Source organism: Asterias rubens, chromosome 10 (genome assembly GCF_902459465.1).
Source record: "Asterias rubens chromosome 10, eAstRub1.3, whole genome shotgun sequence".
Classification (NCBI taxonomy): Eukaryota; Metazoa; Echinodermata; class Asteroidea; order Forcipulatida; family Asteriidae; genus Asterias; species Asterias rubens.
In genome coordinates this window covers 13,863,181-13,876,402 of record NC_047071.1, presented here as the reverse complement: position 1 = coordinate 13,876,402, position 13,222 = coordinate 13,863,181, and the positions used below count along the sequence as shown (strand labels likewise).

Below are 13,222 nucleotides of genomic sequence, written 5' to 3'. Positions count from 1 at the left end.
ACAACACATTGCTCTTTTCACCTCAAAGGAAAGCATTTCACATGTCCATGTTCAGCACTTAGCATTACGACGCTACTACTGGCTTGTTTCAAACATTATAGACCTACATGTACATGTACATGTACTATAGAAGGGGGGTATTGTAATTGATTAACAGCAACTGTGTTCTTGATGAAATTATACTTACATGTCAATTTAAAAAAATTCTTAAAATTTCAAAAAATATCTGCTCAGACTAATTGTAACTATATGCAGTGATCAATTTTGTAGATCCGCTTTATAGATCGGAAATTTGAAGGGGGAAAAAACGTTTACTAGTAATACCAGATAATGGTTGCGAGTGCCCAAGTACCATGCAAACTGTTTCCCTGCTTATTGTTTAAGCTAAGCAGAAACTCATTACGCACTATTGCCTGCTTAAAGCAGGTCTACGAAATTGGGTCCTGCTCAAATTACTCATTAGGATTTGTTGCTTGTATCCTAGATCTTACACAAAGCCGCAAACAAAATCCTATTTTCCCAATCGTAACTTTTGAGTACATCATTTTCTTTGGAAAGGACAATTACCAGCGAGAAAAGTAATCCCGTGGTTTTGTGTATCGCTATAGGAACCACAACATCATAGCCCTGACAAAGCCAGGCCCCATGTCACCAGTAAGCTCCATCCTTTCATAATTCAGACTTCAATTTCCCTAATGACGTGAGCATTCATGACTGGCCGAAAAATGGGTCACTTAAGAGCACGTCTACGTCATGATGCTACTGATTTTTTAATGAAAATGAATATTTCATGGGAGTTGATCACACCATGGGGAGTATCAGTTCTTCGTCGCGGAACGTTCCCTCTGTCCTTACTCTATGCACCAAGCCAAGCATCTCAATTTGACGTCTTCTTTTAATTAAGACGATTAGGGGTGCAGGGAGCAACAGGGGGTAAAGGGTACATGGGGATCATTTAACTTAATGGATTAGAATTAAAAATGTAGTAGTTGTGGGTAGATGAATGGAGGGGGGAGAAAACACAGCATCTTTAACCTGACCTTGCTCAAGGCTAAACTACCAAGACTGGATGTCCAACTTCTACCCTACCCATTCTACACCAGGTCGTTATGCTTTGTTTTTGAAAGGGCAAGGGCACCAAGGCATTTTTCTCCTGGGTAAAGGGTAGCCTGTGAGGAAATTGTTAATTTTTCTGGAGCCTTTCAAGGGAATCAAGGCAACAACCAGGGGCATGCAGGCATCACCTTTGTTGCCTCCAGGTAGTTAAGGCCTGCTACACCATTCAAGATTTTGCTTTGTACATTTGTGTACATAAATATCGCGGCCCAATTGCATGGCTTTTTTGCTTTCTGCGAGCAAAAAAGTGCTTACGAGGCAGGGATTTCCACACTTATGTAAAGCATATTGGACAGGTTAGCAGTGAATTTTTTGTTGGGTGCATGTGTATTCCAAGTTATAGAGCATTCTTCGCTTACACAGATAGTGGAGAAATTTGTCGCTTGCATGGTAAGCGAAGAATGGTGATCCTTAGCATTGGCGGTAAGAAATTGGCGGTAAGCAGAAAAATATTGGAAAGAAATTGTTTACACATTTTGTTCAAAATGATACCTGAATAGGAATGTGGGACAACACCAGAGGGCGCTATACAAGTTTCATGTCAAGTAAATTCTTCTGGACCACTAAAACTTCACCAACTACATGGGGTTTTTTCCAACAAAAAATCAACATAACTTTAGTTTGAAAAATATGAAGAAAAAAAGAGGAAAAAATGCAATCATATGACAATTTTATTGGTTTTGTAGGAGAGTGTTGGCATCTTTGTTCAATCTTCAATCATGTACAACTTCTTGGACACTCTTCAAAAAGTAAAATCTCAAGGCACAATTGTTTTTCTGTGAAAATCCTTCATCTGTCCTTTCCCAAGGACCAGCTGGGATCAGATTGATCTAATAAACAATCTTGTTATCTTCCCATGAGATATGTTTGTACAATGTAAAAACATTTAAAAAAAATGTAAATCCTAGAAACAATGAAGCCAGTCAACTAATTCCGGTGCACTTAATATTCATTGCCAATATTGTACCATAATCTGATACAATCTGAAGAAGATAACGTATTCATCCTATATTCCTGTTCAACTCTTTAGAGACCGAAGCGGCCATGAGTGGGCTTGTACCAAAATGCTCATAGTGACCATAAAACAGCCGCAAGTTTGATCTACTTGCAATCACAGAAAGAGGTCATCATGTCCAGAATTGACATTTTTTGATGTTTCTCATGTTGACATACTATTTACATTTGTGAAAAAAGCTTTAAAATATATGGGGTTTTATGGAGTACAACATTTAACAATTCATGTAAGTAGAGATGTCTGGGCATTATGGTGATTATAGCGAAACTTAAAGAATGATCTCTAAAGGGTCTTTAATTATCTCAGTTTACAAGAGGTTACTAGACTGAGCAAGTCATGCATATAATTAAAAGGTTATTAAAGTGCTTGATTTTTTGATATTTTTTTTTCACAATTTAAAGCAATGTACAAAGGAATCCTGAGGTTCCAAAATATGTGCGAGTCTCGCAAGTTCTTTAGTATCAAATAAATTACTGTTTTAAATACATGTAACAGATTTGGCTATGGCTACTGTAGGTCACATCAGTAGCCAACAGCCACATCATACCCAATGATACTGAATCTGAACAAATCATAATGCCAAGTCTAAACGAATGGCTCTGTCCATCATTCCGTCAGCCTAAACTTCAACTAAAGCTTTTCTCTCCACTTATTTATTTTCTTTTGTCGTCTTCAGTTAGCCTGGTTTAACATTCTTTGTATTTTGTCGTCAGCATTTTGTATTGTCATTGTGTAATTGTCTTGCCCTTGTTTCTTCTTCTTCGATGTTTATTTGTTTGTTTGTTTGTTTGTTTATTTATTTGTGTGTTTTCTTGTCTGTATAAAGGCTGTTGTCTACAAGCCACAGCTTATCTAACAGCCTCATGCTCTCGCTCCTGTCTTGTACATAGTTAATTCCTAGTTATTAATTTATTATTTGCTTTTAGATCATATTGTTGTTTTTGTATAATTTAATGCACTTTAGATTTGTTAGATTTCTAAGTACTGTTTAATTCTCACAATTTTTTTTTTTCAACAAGAGTATAGAATAAACGTTTATTGAATTGAAAAAAGCAAATGGTTACAGCCACAGCAAGTTAGTTGTAAAAATTACCTAATTCAGTCACCTATGCTACATGTATATGATGGAGAAAAAAGACAAACTAAGGAGCAGGCATTCCCTAAAAGATAGTTACAACTTATATACTGATCAAAACGCTGAGATAGAAACTGGCTCTTCTCAGAGCCACTATTACTCACAAAAGTGATTTCTTACATGGTGTCACCACAAACCTTACTCACTTAAAGAGCAGGGCCCAATTTCAATAAGCCTGAAAGTACAAAAACTTGCTTAGCACAACAAACTTTTGCTAAGCAAATATAAGTTACCAACCAGAAACCATAAAGTTACCATTGCCGCAACCAGTACCCCGGTCATTTCTTGCTTAGCAGAACTTTGTGCTTACAGGCTTTATGAAACTAGGCCCAGGTATAAAGTATAACAATAAAACACTTTCCTCTTACATAGCACTTCATCACAACCAAGGGCGTCTCAAAGTGCTTATTTTCTACATGGTATGTAGAGCTATGTCTAATTATAAGACCTGTTTAATTACGTAGCGCCGTGTAAGTGTTACAAGGGGATGTGGCGCAATCTGCAGTCAACCGTACTAGAAACCAACAGTGCGAATCCCTTCTCTTGACGATAAGTCTAGTGGGTTCTTATACACACAAAACATATAGCTTTACGCCCCATCCAAAGGACAAAGCAATAATGGTTAAGGCTCCCGAAGGACAAAGTAATAATGGTTAAGTCTCTTGCGTAAGGAAACATGAGTCGAGATGGGAACTTGAACCGACACTCTGCTGAACAGAAACACCAGACCTTGAGTCTAGTGCGCATGACCGCGGACACGACACACAACAAGTGTGTACTGAATGAGACCAAAGGTTCTTACCAGACTTGCCAACAACAGTCCAAATGCTGAAAAATACCAACTGGCCAGTTTGAGCGTTCTTCTCCTCAAAAATAGAAGTATGCAATCAAATTCAAAATGTATCTCCATCTACACTGTACAACTCTATGCACAAAAAGATTCCATGCAATTCACACAGGTAACTTTTCATGATACCTGTCTGTTTAAAGTCTTGTATTTTCTCAGCAAGGCTATATGGGACTAATCGATGTCAACCACTATCATGTATACCACTATAAACTAAGATAGTATTTTTTTTACTTTTGAAGTTTTTTTTATGAGATATGGCCAAACTCACAAGGCCTGACAACCACTGCGAGATTGGCCTACACTCGAGTTATTTGGGCCGACGACCCAGATCAACTTTCACCAGAGGCATGTTGCCACCTACTCTTAGGGGCTGAAACAGAGTTACCACGCTTTACAGACTGTAATTATTGATTGGTCTTAAGTACAAACCATCAATCAACACAAAAGATGTTAGTATCACAAGAAAGAGAGAAAGAACTTACCTCTTATCTTGGAGGTTGTAGGTGTCGTCTGCTTCACTTTCTTCTTTTCTTGGATCTTTTCCTGAAAGAGTAAGAAATCATCATTTCACTACTGTGGCTACTGCTGTGGTCAGGACTGAGACTCACTGCTCAAACTAAACCACTAAACTAACTAGTCAAGAACCCCATTAGCCTTTTTGAGATATGGCGGACACAATGCTACAACAATGCTATAAGGTTTGGGTAAATTGGTGTGTATATAAACCAAACAGCACACTCCTATCACGTCCGCCATACCTCAAAAAGGCTTATGGGGAGAAGACAAGGAAGTGTCAGTTTTAGACTTGGGCGGGAATACCCCAAAGAAATTTTTCAGAGGTTGCCACGCAATCCAGGTAGGGACTGAAAACCTGATTCACACAGCGCCCCTGGCAGGATTCGAACAGGGGTCCAGGAGGTGGAAGGCAAGGAAAGATACTGCTATGCCAACCCCACTGCCTCAATAATGACATTACATAGGACGAACTTGACTTCTACTTACCTCCAGAAAACATGACAGAAGAGAGCAGCTCATTTCTTGCTCTAAGATGATTTTATTCTCCTGGTTGTTATAGCAACACGCCATGAGGGCAGGAAACAAGACGGCCATGAGACGAGGATCACTGAAATACTGGAATGGTAGACCGCACAGTTGTTGAAGGAGTGTAGGTGTGTTACCAGACTGCACGAGGACCTAAGAGGTGGAGACATGAAGTTATATAGATGACACAATTAGCCTTTTTGAGATCTGGTGAACACCATAGGAGTGCACTGTTTGGTTTGGGTAAACACTGCAAATACAACGTGTCCACCATATCTCAAAATGGCTTATACAATCATAACCTACAAATAATAACAAACTTTGAGTATTTAAATTTGATGTAATTTTAGTTTGACAGTTTGGCAAAATTACAAATCAAGAAAGTAATCACACCGATTGTTACCAGATGATTTCTGAGTGAGGCCGAAAATCGATTGAATTTTTATGGCGCAGTGGGGACGGAATGATGCTATGTTTAATATTGCGTGCATGCTAAAGGGTTAACTACCACCAGCGAAATTTGTAATAAAAGACAGTACTAATACAAACCTGGTTGTCTGTGTTGAGTATAGTGAAGTAACCAACAATGAGTATAATCTCATGTAGCAAGTCCTCGCAGCTAACAAAGTGACTACAGTACCAGATTAGGTAGGTCGCTATGTGACGGAACTCCAGGGAGATACCTTCTGCTCCCAGGGCACTCTGCCAAAAAAGAAACGACAAGACAAAATGATACAAGATCTCTCTTCTGTTTGTTTTAATGATAGTTAGAAAAAGTCCCCATAAGTTGTAATCAGGGTTTTCCCCATGTTTTTCAAAAATTTGGGGCATTCTTTACCCAAATGTTTGAAGATTGGCCTTGTCTAATACACAACTTCAAAAAAGCTAAACAAGCTGTGCCATATAGGTTCAAAACGCAAAACAAAAGCAGGAACTGGAAGAGCTATAAGGAAAGAATAATCAATGATAAGAAACAGCACATGGAAACGAAGCTTTGACCGACTGGGAATTGTGGTGATTTTCAGGGGGGTCACCATTTTGTTTCTCTCTCCTGTGGGATTGGGCAGTGGTATCACACTATTCACCGTTTACTTTATCATGTTTCACTCTCAGTACTCTTTCTTAGACTGTAGGTTTCTCTGTGCATTTTGCATTTTGAATTATGGCTTTTTATAATTAGAATTTTAATTACAATATACGTGATTTTTATCATACAATTTTCCCGTCTAGATTTTTTACAGGTACTATTTCAGGGTTCGAAATTAGCTGTCGCCCGGTCGCCAAATGCGATTGAAAATAGCGATGGGCGAGTGAAAACCCTTTCTCACTAGCCCGCCGGGCGAGTCAAATAATTATTCCTTTTCACAATAAAAAGAGGGTTCAGTGGCAAAATTCCACAGAAAACTTTTACTAAAGCTTTTAAACTAGTAAGTCTAACAATTCTGGATACTTCCTAGATTTAATTTGGCAGTGATCGGGACCTGAATTGCTGTTGTTCATTCCAGAACACATGTACAATCAATTGAAAACACGATGCACGAACCACATGGTGCCGAGTATCCTCACAGTACACGATCGCCCACTGGACCATGCCGTATGTATACAGCACATACACAACACACACAGTCGTCCATTCTGACCCACACTTCGAACGCTGTGATTGGCCGTTGATGGCTGTTAATAAATCCATGGTCATGATTTTCTTGACTAGACTTCAATGTTGTACACGTTCACGAACGAGTAAAGAATTGCCGCACGTTGTGCATAATGCCTGCAGACTGTGCACAATGTACAGCCTTGGAGGAATTCTAATAACATGGACAACTTTTGCCAACAGAGGGCGTTGCGGGGCAAAGTTCATTGAATTATTTCTCGATGTGCGTTGTTGACTGATCGTTGATTCATGAAGATTTTGTTGCAAATGGAGTTCAAAACATGTTCAAATCAACCGATCCCCTAGCCACAAAGTCATTAAAGTTGTTGTTGATGGAAAAGGGATATTTTAAAGTAAAAATTAAGATATAAAATCCTCAAAAAACACAATTTTTAAGGGCATCACTTTCTTTTCTTTTTTTTTTTTTTTTTTTTTTTTTCGTTTTGAAAATTTTGTGTATAAATACATGCGAGCTAGTGAAAAAACCTGCGGGCGATCGAGAATTGTGGTTGACTCGCCTGGCGGGCGATTGAAAAAAAAAGTTAAGAGAAACCCCTGTATTTTCTTAATAATTTGTGTAAAGCGCCACAGAGTTTGTTTTTATCATTAGAATTTGTGCCATTATTATTCAGGCCTGATACTTCACAAAGGCATCGAAGGCGATTGCCTCCATGCCCCCCTGGCCAATGCCTTGGTGCCCTTGAAATGGTCCAGTGGAAACTAACATAGAATGCCTTAACCGAGGAGATATTGCCTTAATAGTGCCCTTGCCCTTTCAAAAACGAAGCATAGAGGCCTGATTATTTCTATTACCTGCATCATTTCTAGGTCTAGCACAGCAATATTACTCAGCATCTTAATCCCAGCGTTCACCACATTCAGGGTGTGTTCTGGTAGCTCAGGAGGTGTCGCCGTACTACCGCGGGGAGGATTGCCACCATGAAGAAGGATGCCATACAGTAAGGAGATAATGCCACTGAAACCTGTCGCTTTGAAGGTGGTTAGGAGTTGGGTAGGGTCCTCTTTCTTAGCTGTGAATATACTGGATCTGTGTAGGATAATGTACAGTAAAGGTGGGGTCATTGATTGGTTTTTCAAAAACATAATGCTGATTTAAAGGCAAAATTAGAAAGAAAGATACGTTTAAAGGAACACGGTGCCTTGGATCAGACAAGTTGGTCTTTGAAAAGTGTTTGAAACCATTTGTTATGAAATGCATATGGTTAGATAGATATTTTAAAAGTAGAATATAATGATCCACACCAAGTATCACTCTAAAATTGCGTGGTTTTCCTTTTACCTCGTCGGCAATAAATGGCTGACCGTGTAAGTTCGTGAAATAAAAGGAAAACCACGCAATTTCGAGGCAAATTTGTGTGGATCATTGTATTCTACTTTAAAAACATCTTTCCAACCATGCATTTTATAACAAATGATTACAAACGCTTTTTAAAGACCAACTAGACCAATCCAAGGCAACGTGTTCCTTTAAGGTCAAATGTGAGCATTTCAGCTTGTACAGTGTATACTTGCTGAGAAAACAACAAAATCTGCTGCAGTAGTTTCACAAGAACGTTGAATCTATCCACATTTTAAGAATGAGGTGCAAGCGGGTACGAACTACATCTCTGGCCGCAGCATTCGTGAACGAACCCCAACCCTCAGAAATCCGAGGAAAATGATTCATGCATAAATCGTTTCTCAGAGTTTGGGGTGATAAATTACTCAAATCATATTACCATGAAGGGAATCAATTCTCAAAATAGTTATCTATCAACGGTTGCAGTGCTTTTCACCAAATACGTCAGTAAATTGACTGCACTAAACACATAAACACATGTGTTTTTTTTTTTATAAACAAGAAAACTTAATTTGAGATTTATTAAATACTAAATGTTTTCTTAATGTTGTCATAATGAATCAGGATTTGCACTAGGTTCAAGTACTTGTTATGTAATTAGAATGTAGCCAGACTGAGGCTGGAAGGAGAAATAGCCTGGTACCTATTGTACCATTATGATCTGTATTCATTGGAGCTGCTTAAGAAAAGAAATAATGCTTAAAGAATTATGCTTAGAAAAAATAAGCAGGATACCACCAACAGGGGATGCGAGATGGTATTTTGGTTGGTAACATAATTACTGGTAAGCATAGTTATTTTGTGCTAAGCTGCTCTATCAAATTGGGCCATGGATCGCTGTGTCATGATGTACAATTCTACTAATTTTGTGCCAAGAACATGCAACATCACTTTTGCTGATAGAGCCTCCTTAGTATATGGACCCAGACTCTGGAGTAAACTTCCAAATCGCATCAGGGACACAACATCCTTCAACACATTCAAGACACTTCTGAGAAAGCCCACTTGTTTCAGGAGGCCTACCATCAACAACATGTTTATCGTTGATGCACACTGGAAGGCAATTTTCATGTTTTTAAACGTGATGTTTATAACAAATTGAATTTAATTGAATTGAATTTCTTCTGTGCCTCAGCACCTTTGAGCAAACCTTTGATTTAGGTGCTTTATAAATTGATTGTGATTGATTGATTGATTTTCCAGAATTCTTTGAGATAAATGGTCTCACCTGTTCGACGCCGTGGACACAAACTTTGTCATGGCTCCCAGCAGTCCCAAACTATGCTGCAGAAACTCTGCTAGAGATGGATTTTCATCAACGGTTCCCCGCACACAGTTGAAAAACGATGTCAGACTGTCGATAACGCCACAGCACACAAGATAGCTGGAACAAAATGTAGAAAATCTAAAAATGACCAAGGTTGTCTTTGTAACACTTGCACAATGAAATTAGTTCAGGCAAATTGTTTAGCATATTAATGTAAATGTTTTGGTTATTAACATCAAGTTTTGATCTCCTACTTCTCAATCAGGGCTCCAAATTAACACTGAACCATGGGACAACAAGCCCGAGCAAAGTGATTTAAAGACCTGCTTGAACGAAAATGTCAAGTCGTGAACTTTGCTGAATTTTATTTAAAATGTTTTCAATCAATCAATAAGGAAATCGATTCATATGACTATTAATAGATTTTAGTTGTGTAATAAAACAATCATTTCGAATACCTTTTTTATCCAGGGCTTTTCGGAAAAAGATTTGCGAAAAGCTTTGTTACGTAATCACTCATATTGACACACGCCATCAACCACAGAATTGTCTTTAGTATTTCAAAACCTTGAGGTTGGGGCCTAATTTGTTTAATTGTTAAATACAAAAAATTCTGGAGTTTACAAATATCAAAATTAAATCGAAATGGTGAACAAACGCATTATAAACAAGTTAAAGTAGCCTTTCCGTTAAAAACATTCCGCTCAAGTACCTGTTATTGTCGTCACGCCAATAAACTAATGAAAGTCTGGTGGTCTTGTGCTTTTATATTAAGTAAGACAACCTCATTGTGAAAAATTTTCAACACTGACAAAATGATAACATGATGACACATACCTGATAAGATCCTGACCACATTGATCAAATATATCCGTCTGTTTCTTCTGTGCATTGGACCGACTATCTGAAGAAGGGCTTTGTGGCCGATACTTGACCAGACAGAACAAGACTGTGGATAGAAGCTGCATTAAGCAACTTGAGATAGGGTCTGGAATGGTCTTAGGAAGGTCAGTAGACAGATCAGAGGACTGTGGATCAATCAGCTGTAGAAGAATACATTGAAGAGATTCAATCAGTATACTTACTCAAAGACACTGGACACTATTGGTAATTGTCAAAGACCAGTCTTCTCACTTGGTGTATCTCAACGAATGCATAAAATAATAAACCTGTTAAAATTTGATCTTGTCATGCCCTTGTCACACAAAGTTTTGTGATTTCAGATGCTTAATTTCGAGAACTCAAAATCTAATTCTGAGGTCTCAAAATCAAATTCGTTGAAAACTAGTTCTTTCTCGAATAATTCGTTACTTCAAAGGGAGTCGTTTCTCACAATGTTTTATACTATCAACAGCTCCCCATTACTCGTTACAAAGTCAGGTTTTAAAGGCAGTGGACACTATTGGTAATTACTCAAAATAATTATTAGCATAAAACCTTTCTTGGTGACTAGTAATAGGGAGAGGTTTATGGTAAAAAACATTGTGAGAAACGGCTCCCTCTGAAGTGCCATAGTTTTCGAGAAAGAAGTAATTTTCCACGACTTTTATTTCGAGACCTCAGATTTAGAACTTGAGGTTTCGAAATCAACCATCTACACGTACACAACTTTGTGTGACAAGGGTGTTTTTGTCTTTCATTATTATCTCGCAACTTCGATGACCGATTGAGCTCAAATTTTCACAGGTTAGTTATTTTATGCATACGTTGAGATACACCAATAGTGTCCACTGCCTTTAAGCTAATAATTATTTTGAGTAATTACCAATAGTGTCCACTGCCTTTAAACAACTAATCTTGAGTTCCATAACAAGTATTACGCCGGCTCATGACTATAAGGTTGGTAGTGAAGTTTTGTATGGATTTCATTAAAGTGCTTTGGATTTTTTCGTAGTTTTTTTTTTAAATGTGAAATTGCCTAACATCACAAGGCCGGACGGACACTTCAAGGTGAGGGCTACACTTAACTAGTTTGGGCTGTCAACCCAAATCAACTGTCACCAGGGGCACATTGCCACTAACCCATGGACCTGAAACAGGGCTAACCCCTTCACAGTCCGTAAAGGATGTATGCATTGGTACCATCCACTAGGAGCCTGGCTGGAAGAGCACAATGTACTACCATTGCAACTTTTTACAAAGCAATTACAGTTAAGTGCCTTGCTCAATGGCATAAGTGTCATGATCAGGTATCGAACCCACACTCTTCTGCTGACAACACCAGAGCTTAGGTACAGTGAACTACACCGCTTGGCCATGGTGAGTGAAGTTTATTGATGAGAAAGGTCTCCAAAGCTATTCCCCCCCCCCTCCGATTTGGAGCTGAGTATACCCAAATGAGGATATTTATTAACAGTGATGACTTACCCCAAGTTGATGTACCAGTAGTTCCACAATAGGAGCAACCTTGCCACTGTACAGCGCATACTGACAGTTATCAAAGCAGCCTTTACATCCAAGTCGGAAAGCATTGGCTGCAGAACACACAGACCTAAAAACAGGATAATAACATTGAGTTTGGTTTGGGTTTTGAAGAATCTAAAAGAAAATAAATGTAGTATTCACATGGACCCTGTGTGCTATTCTTTTGGTCGGCGCATCAGTACATTTGATCAGATTTATGTCATACTTGGTACAAAACCGACCTCAGAATATTCCAATCAAAAATGATGCAATTTCAATTTTACTTGTGACAGGTTAATTTTAAGAAAATGTTAATGAAATATTGATATTTTAATGGTTGAACTCTTGAAGACCCCAACACTGTTCATGCCTTTTAAGGCAGTGGACACTATTGGTAATTACTCAAAATAATTATTAGCATAACAAATTACTTGGTAACGAGTTATAGGGAGAGGTTGATAGTATAAAACACTGTGAGAAACGGCTCCCTCTGAAGTGATGTAGTTTTCGAGAAAGAAGTAATTTTCCACGAATTTGATTTCAAGACTTCAGATTTAGAATTTGAGGTCTCGAAATCAAGCGTCTGAAAGCACACAACTTCGTGTGACAAGGGTGTTTTTTCTTTCATTATTATCTCGCAACTTCGTCGTCCAATTGAGCTCCAATTTTCACAGGTTTGTTATTTTATGCATATAATGAGATACACCAAAAGAGAAGACTGGTCTTTGTCAATTACCAATAGTGTCCAGTGTCTTTAAATATTAAATTGACAAAACAGGATGGACATATCTGTAGGTACTCACTTTGCAGGGATGATATTAGAGACAGTGTTACTTCCAGAATCAGCCAGCATCAAGATACGAGTAAGTGTAGATAGACCACCACAAGCTCTAAAGGTTATCTGATCAGCTTGCTCCTAAAAATAAAACACAGATACTTATTATTCAAGAGTCAATAGTAACCAAGCACACAGGTATCATTCATGTCAAATACTACTGAAAGATCCAGCCATCGATTTCACAAAGAGTTAGGACTCGTCTTATCTCGAGTTAAGACAGGATTAATCTTAGGGTCTGCATGTAAAGTGCAGGGTTGGGACTCGTCCTAAGTCCTAAGATTAGTCTTAAGTTAGGAAGAGTTTTGTGAATTCGACGGCAGATCTATTTCCTATGGAATGCTCGCCACGAACCATCTTAGGGGTCTACTGACCAACCTCACCTGCAATTGTAGTTATTGTTCTTAGAAGTTAAGTTATTTTTGTTGCTCATTTGCTTTTGTCTCGGTGTTATGTCTTGCGTTTCTTTTTGTTTTGTCTGCCCTGCACTGTACCATGGCCAACTTTGTTGACCAAGATAAATGACCTGTACTTAAAGTGTGCTTT

The 13,222-nt window shown here is 38.3% G+C and overlaps 1 protein-coding gene across 1 annotated transcript in view; it reads right to left on the bottom strand.

The window, feature by feature from the left end:
- Window positions 1-13,222, bottom strand: part of LOC117295689 (S phase cyclin A-associated protein in the endoplasmic reticulum-like) — a 77,069-nt gene that overhangs the window by 39,786 nt on the left and 24,061 nt on the right. The window contains exons 21-28 of the mRNA XM_033778400.1: window positions 12,645-12,757; window positions 11,806-11,929; window positions 10,276-10,481; window positions 9,400-9,555; window positions 7,625-7,859; window positions 5,707-5,859; window positions 5,119-5,310; window positions 4,599-4,659 (exon numbers count right to left, since the gene is read on the bottom strand). Coding sequence (XP_033634291.1) covers window positions 4,599-4,659; window positions 5,119-5,310; window positions 5,707-5,859; window positions 7,625-7,859; window positions 9,400-9,555; window positions 10,276-10,481; window positions 11,806-11,929; window positions 12,645-12,757 — 1,240 coding nt within the window. The remainder of the gene's footprint in view (window positions 1-4,598; window positions 4,660-5,118; window positions 5,311-5,706; window positions 5,860-7,624; window positions 7,860-9,399; window positions 9,556-10,275; window positions 10,482-11,805; window positions 11,930-12,644; window positions 12,758-13,222) is intronic.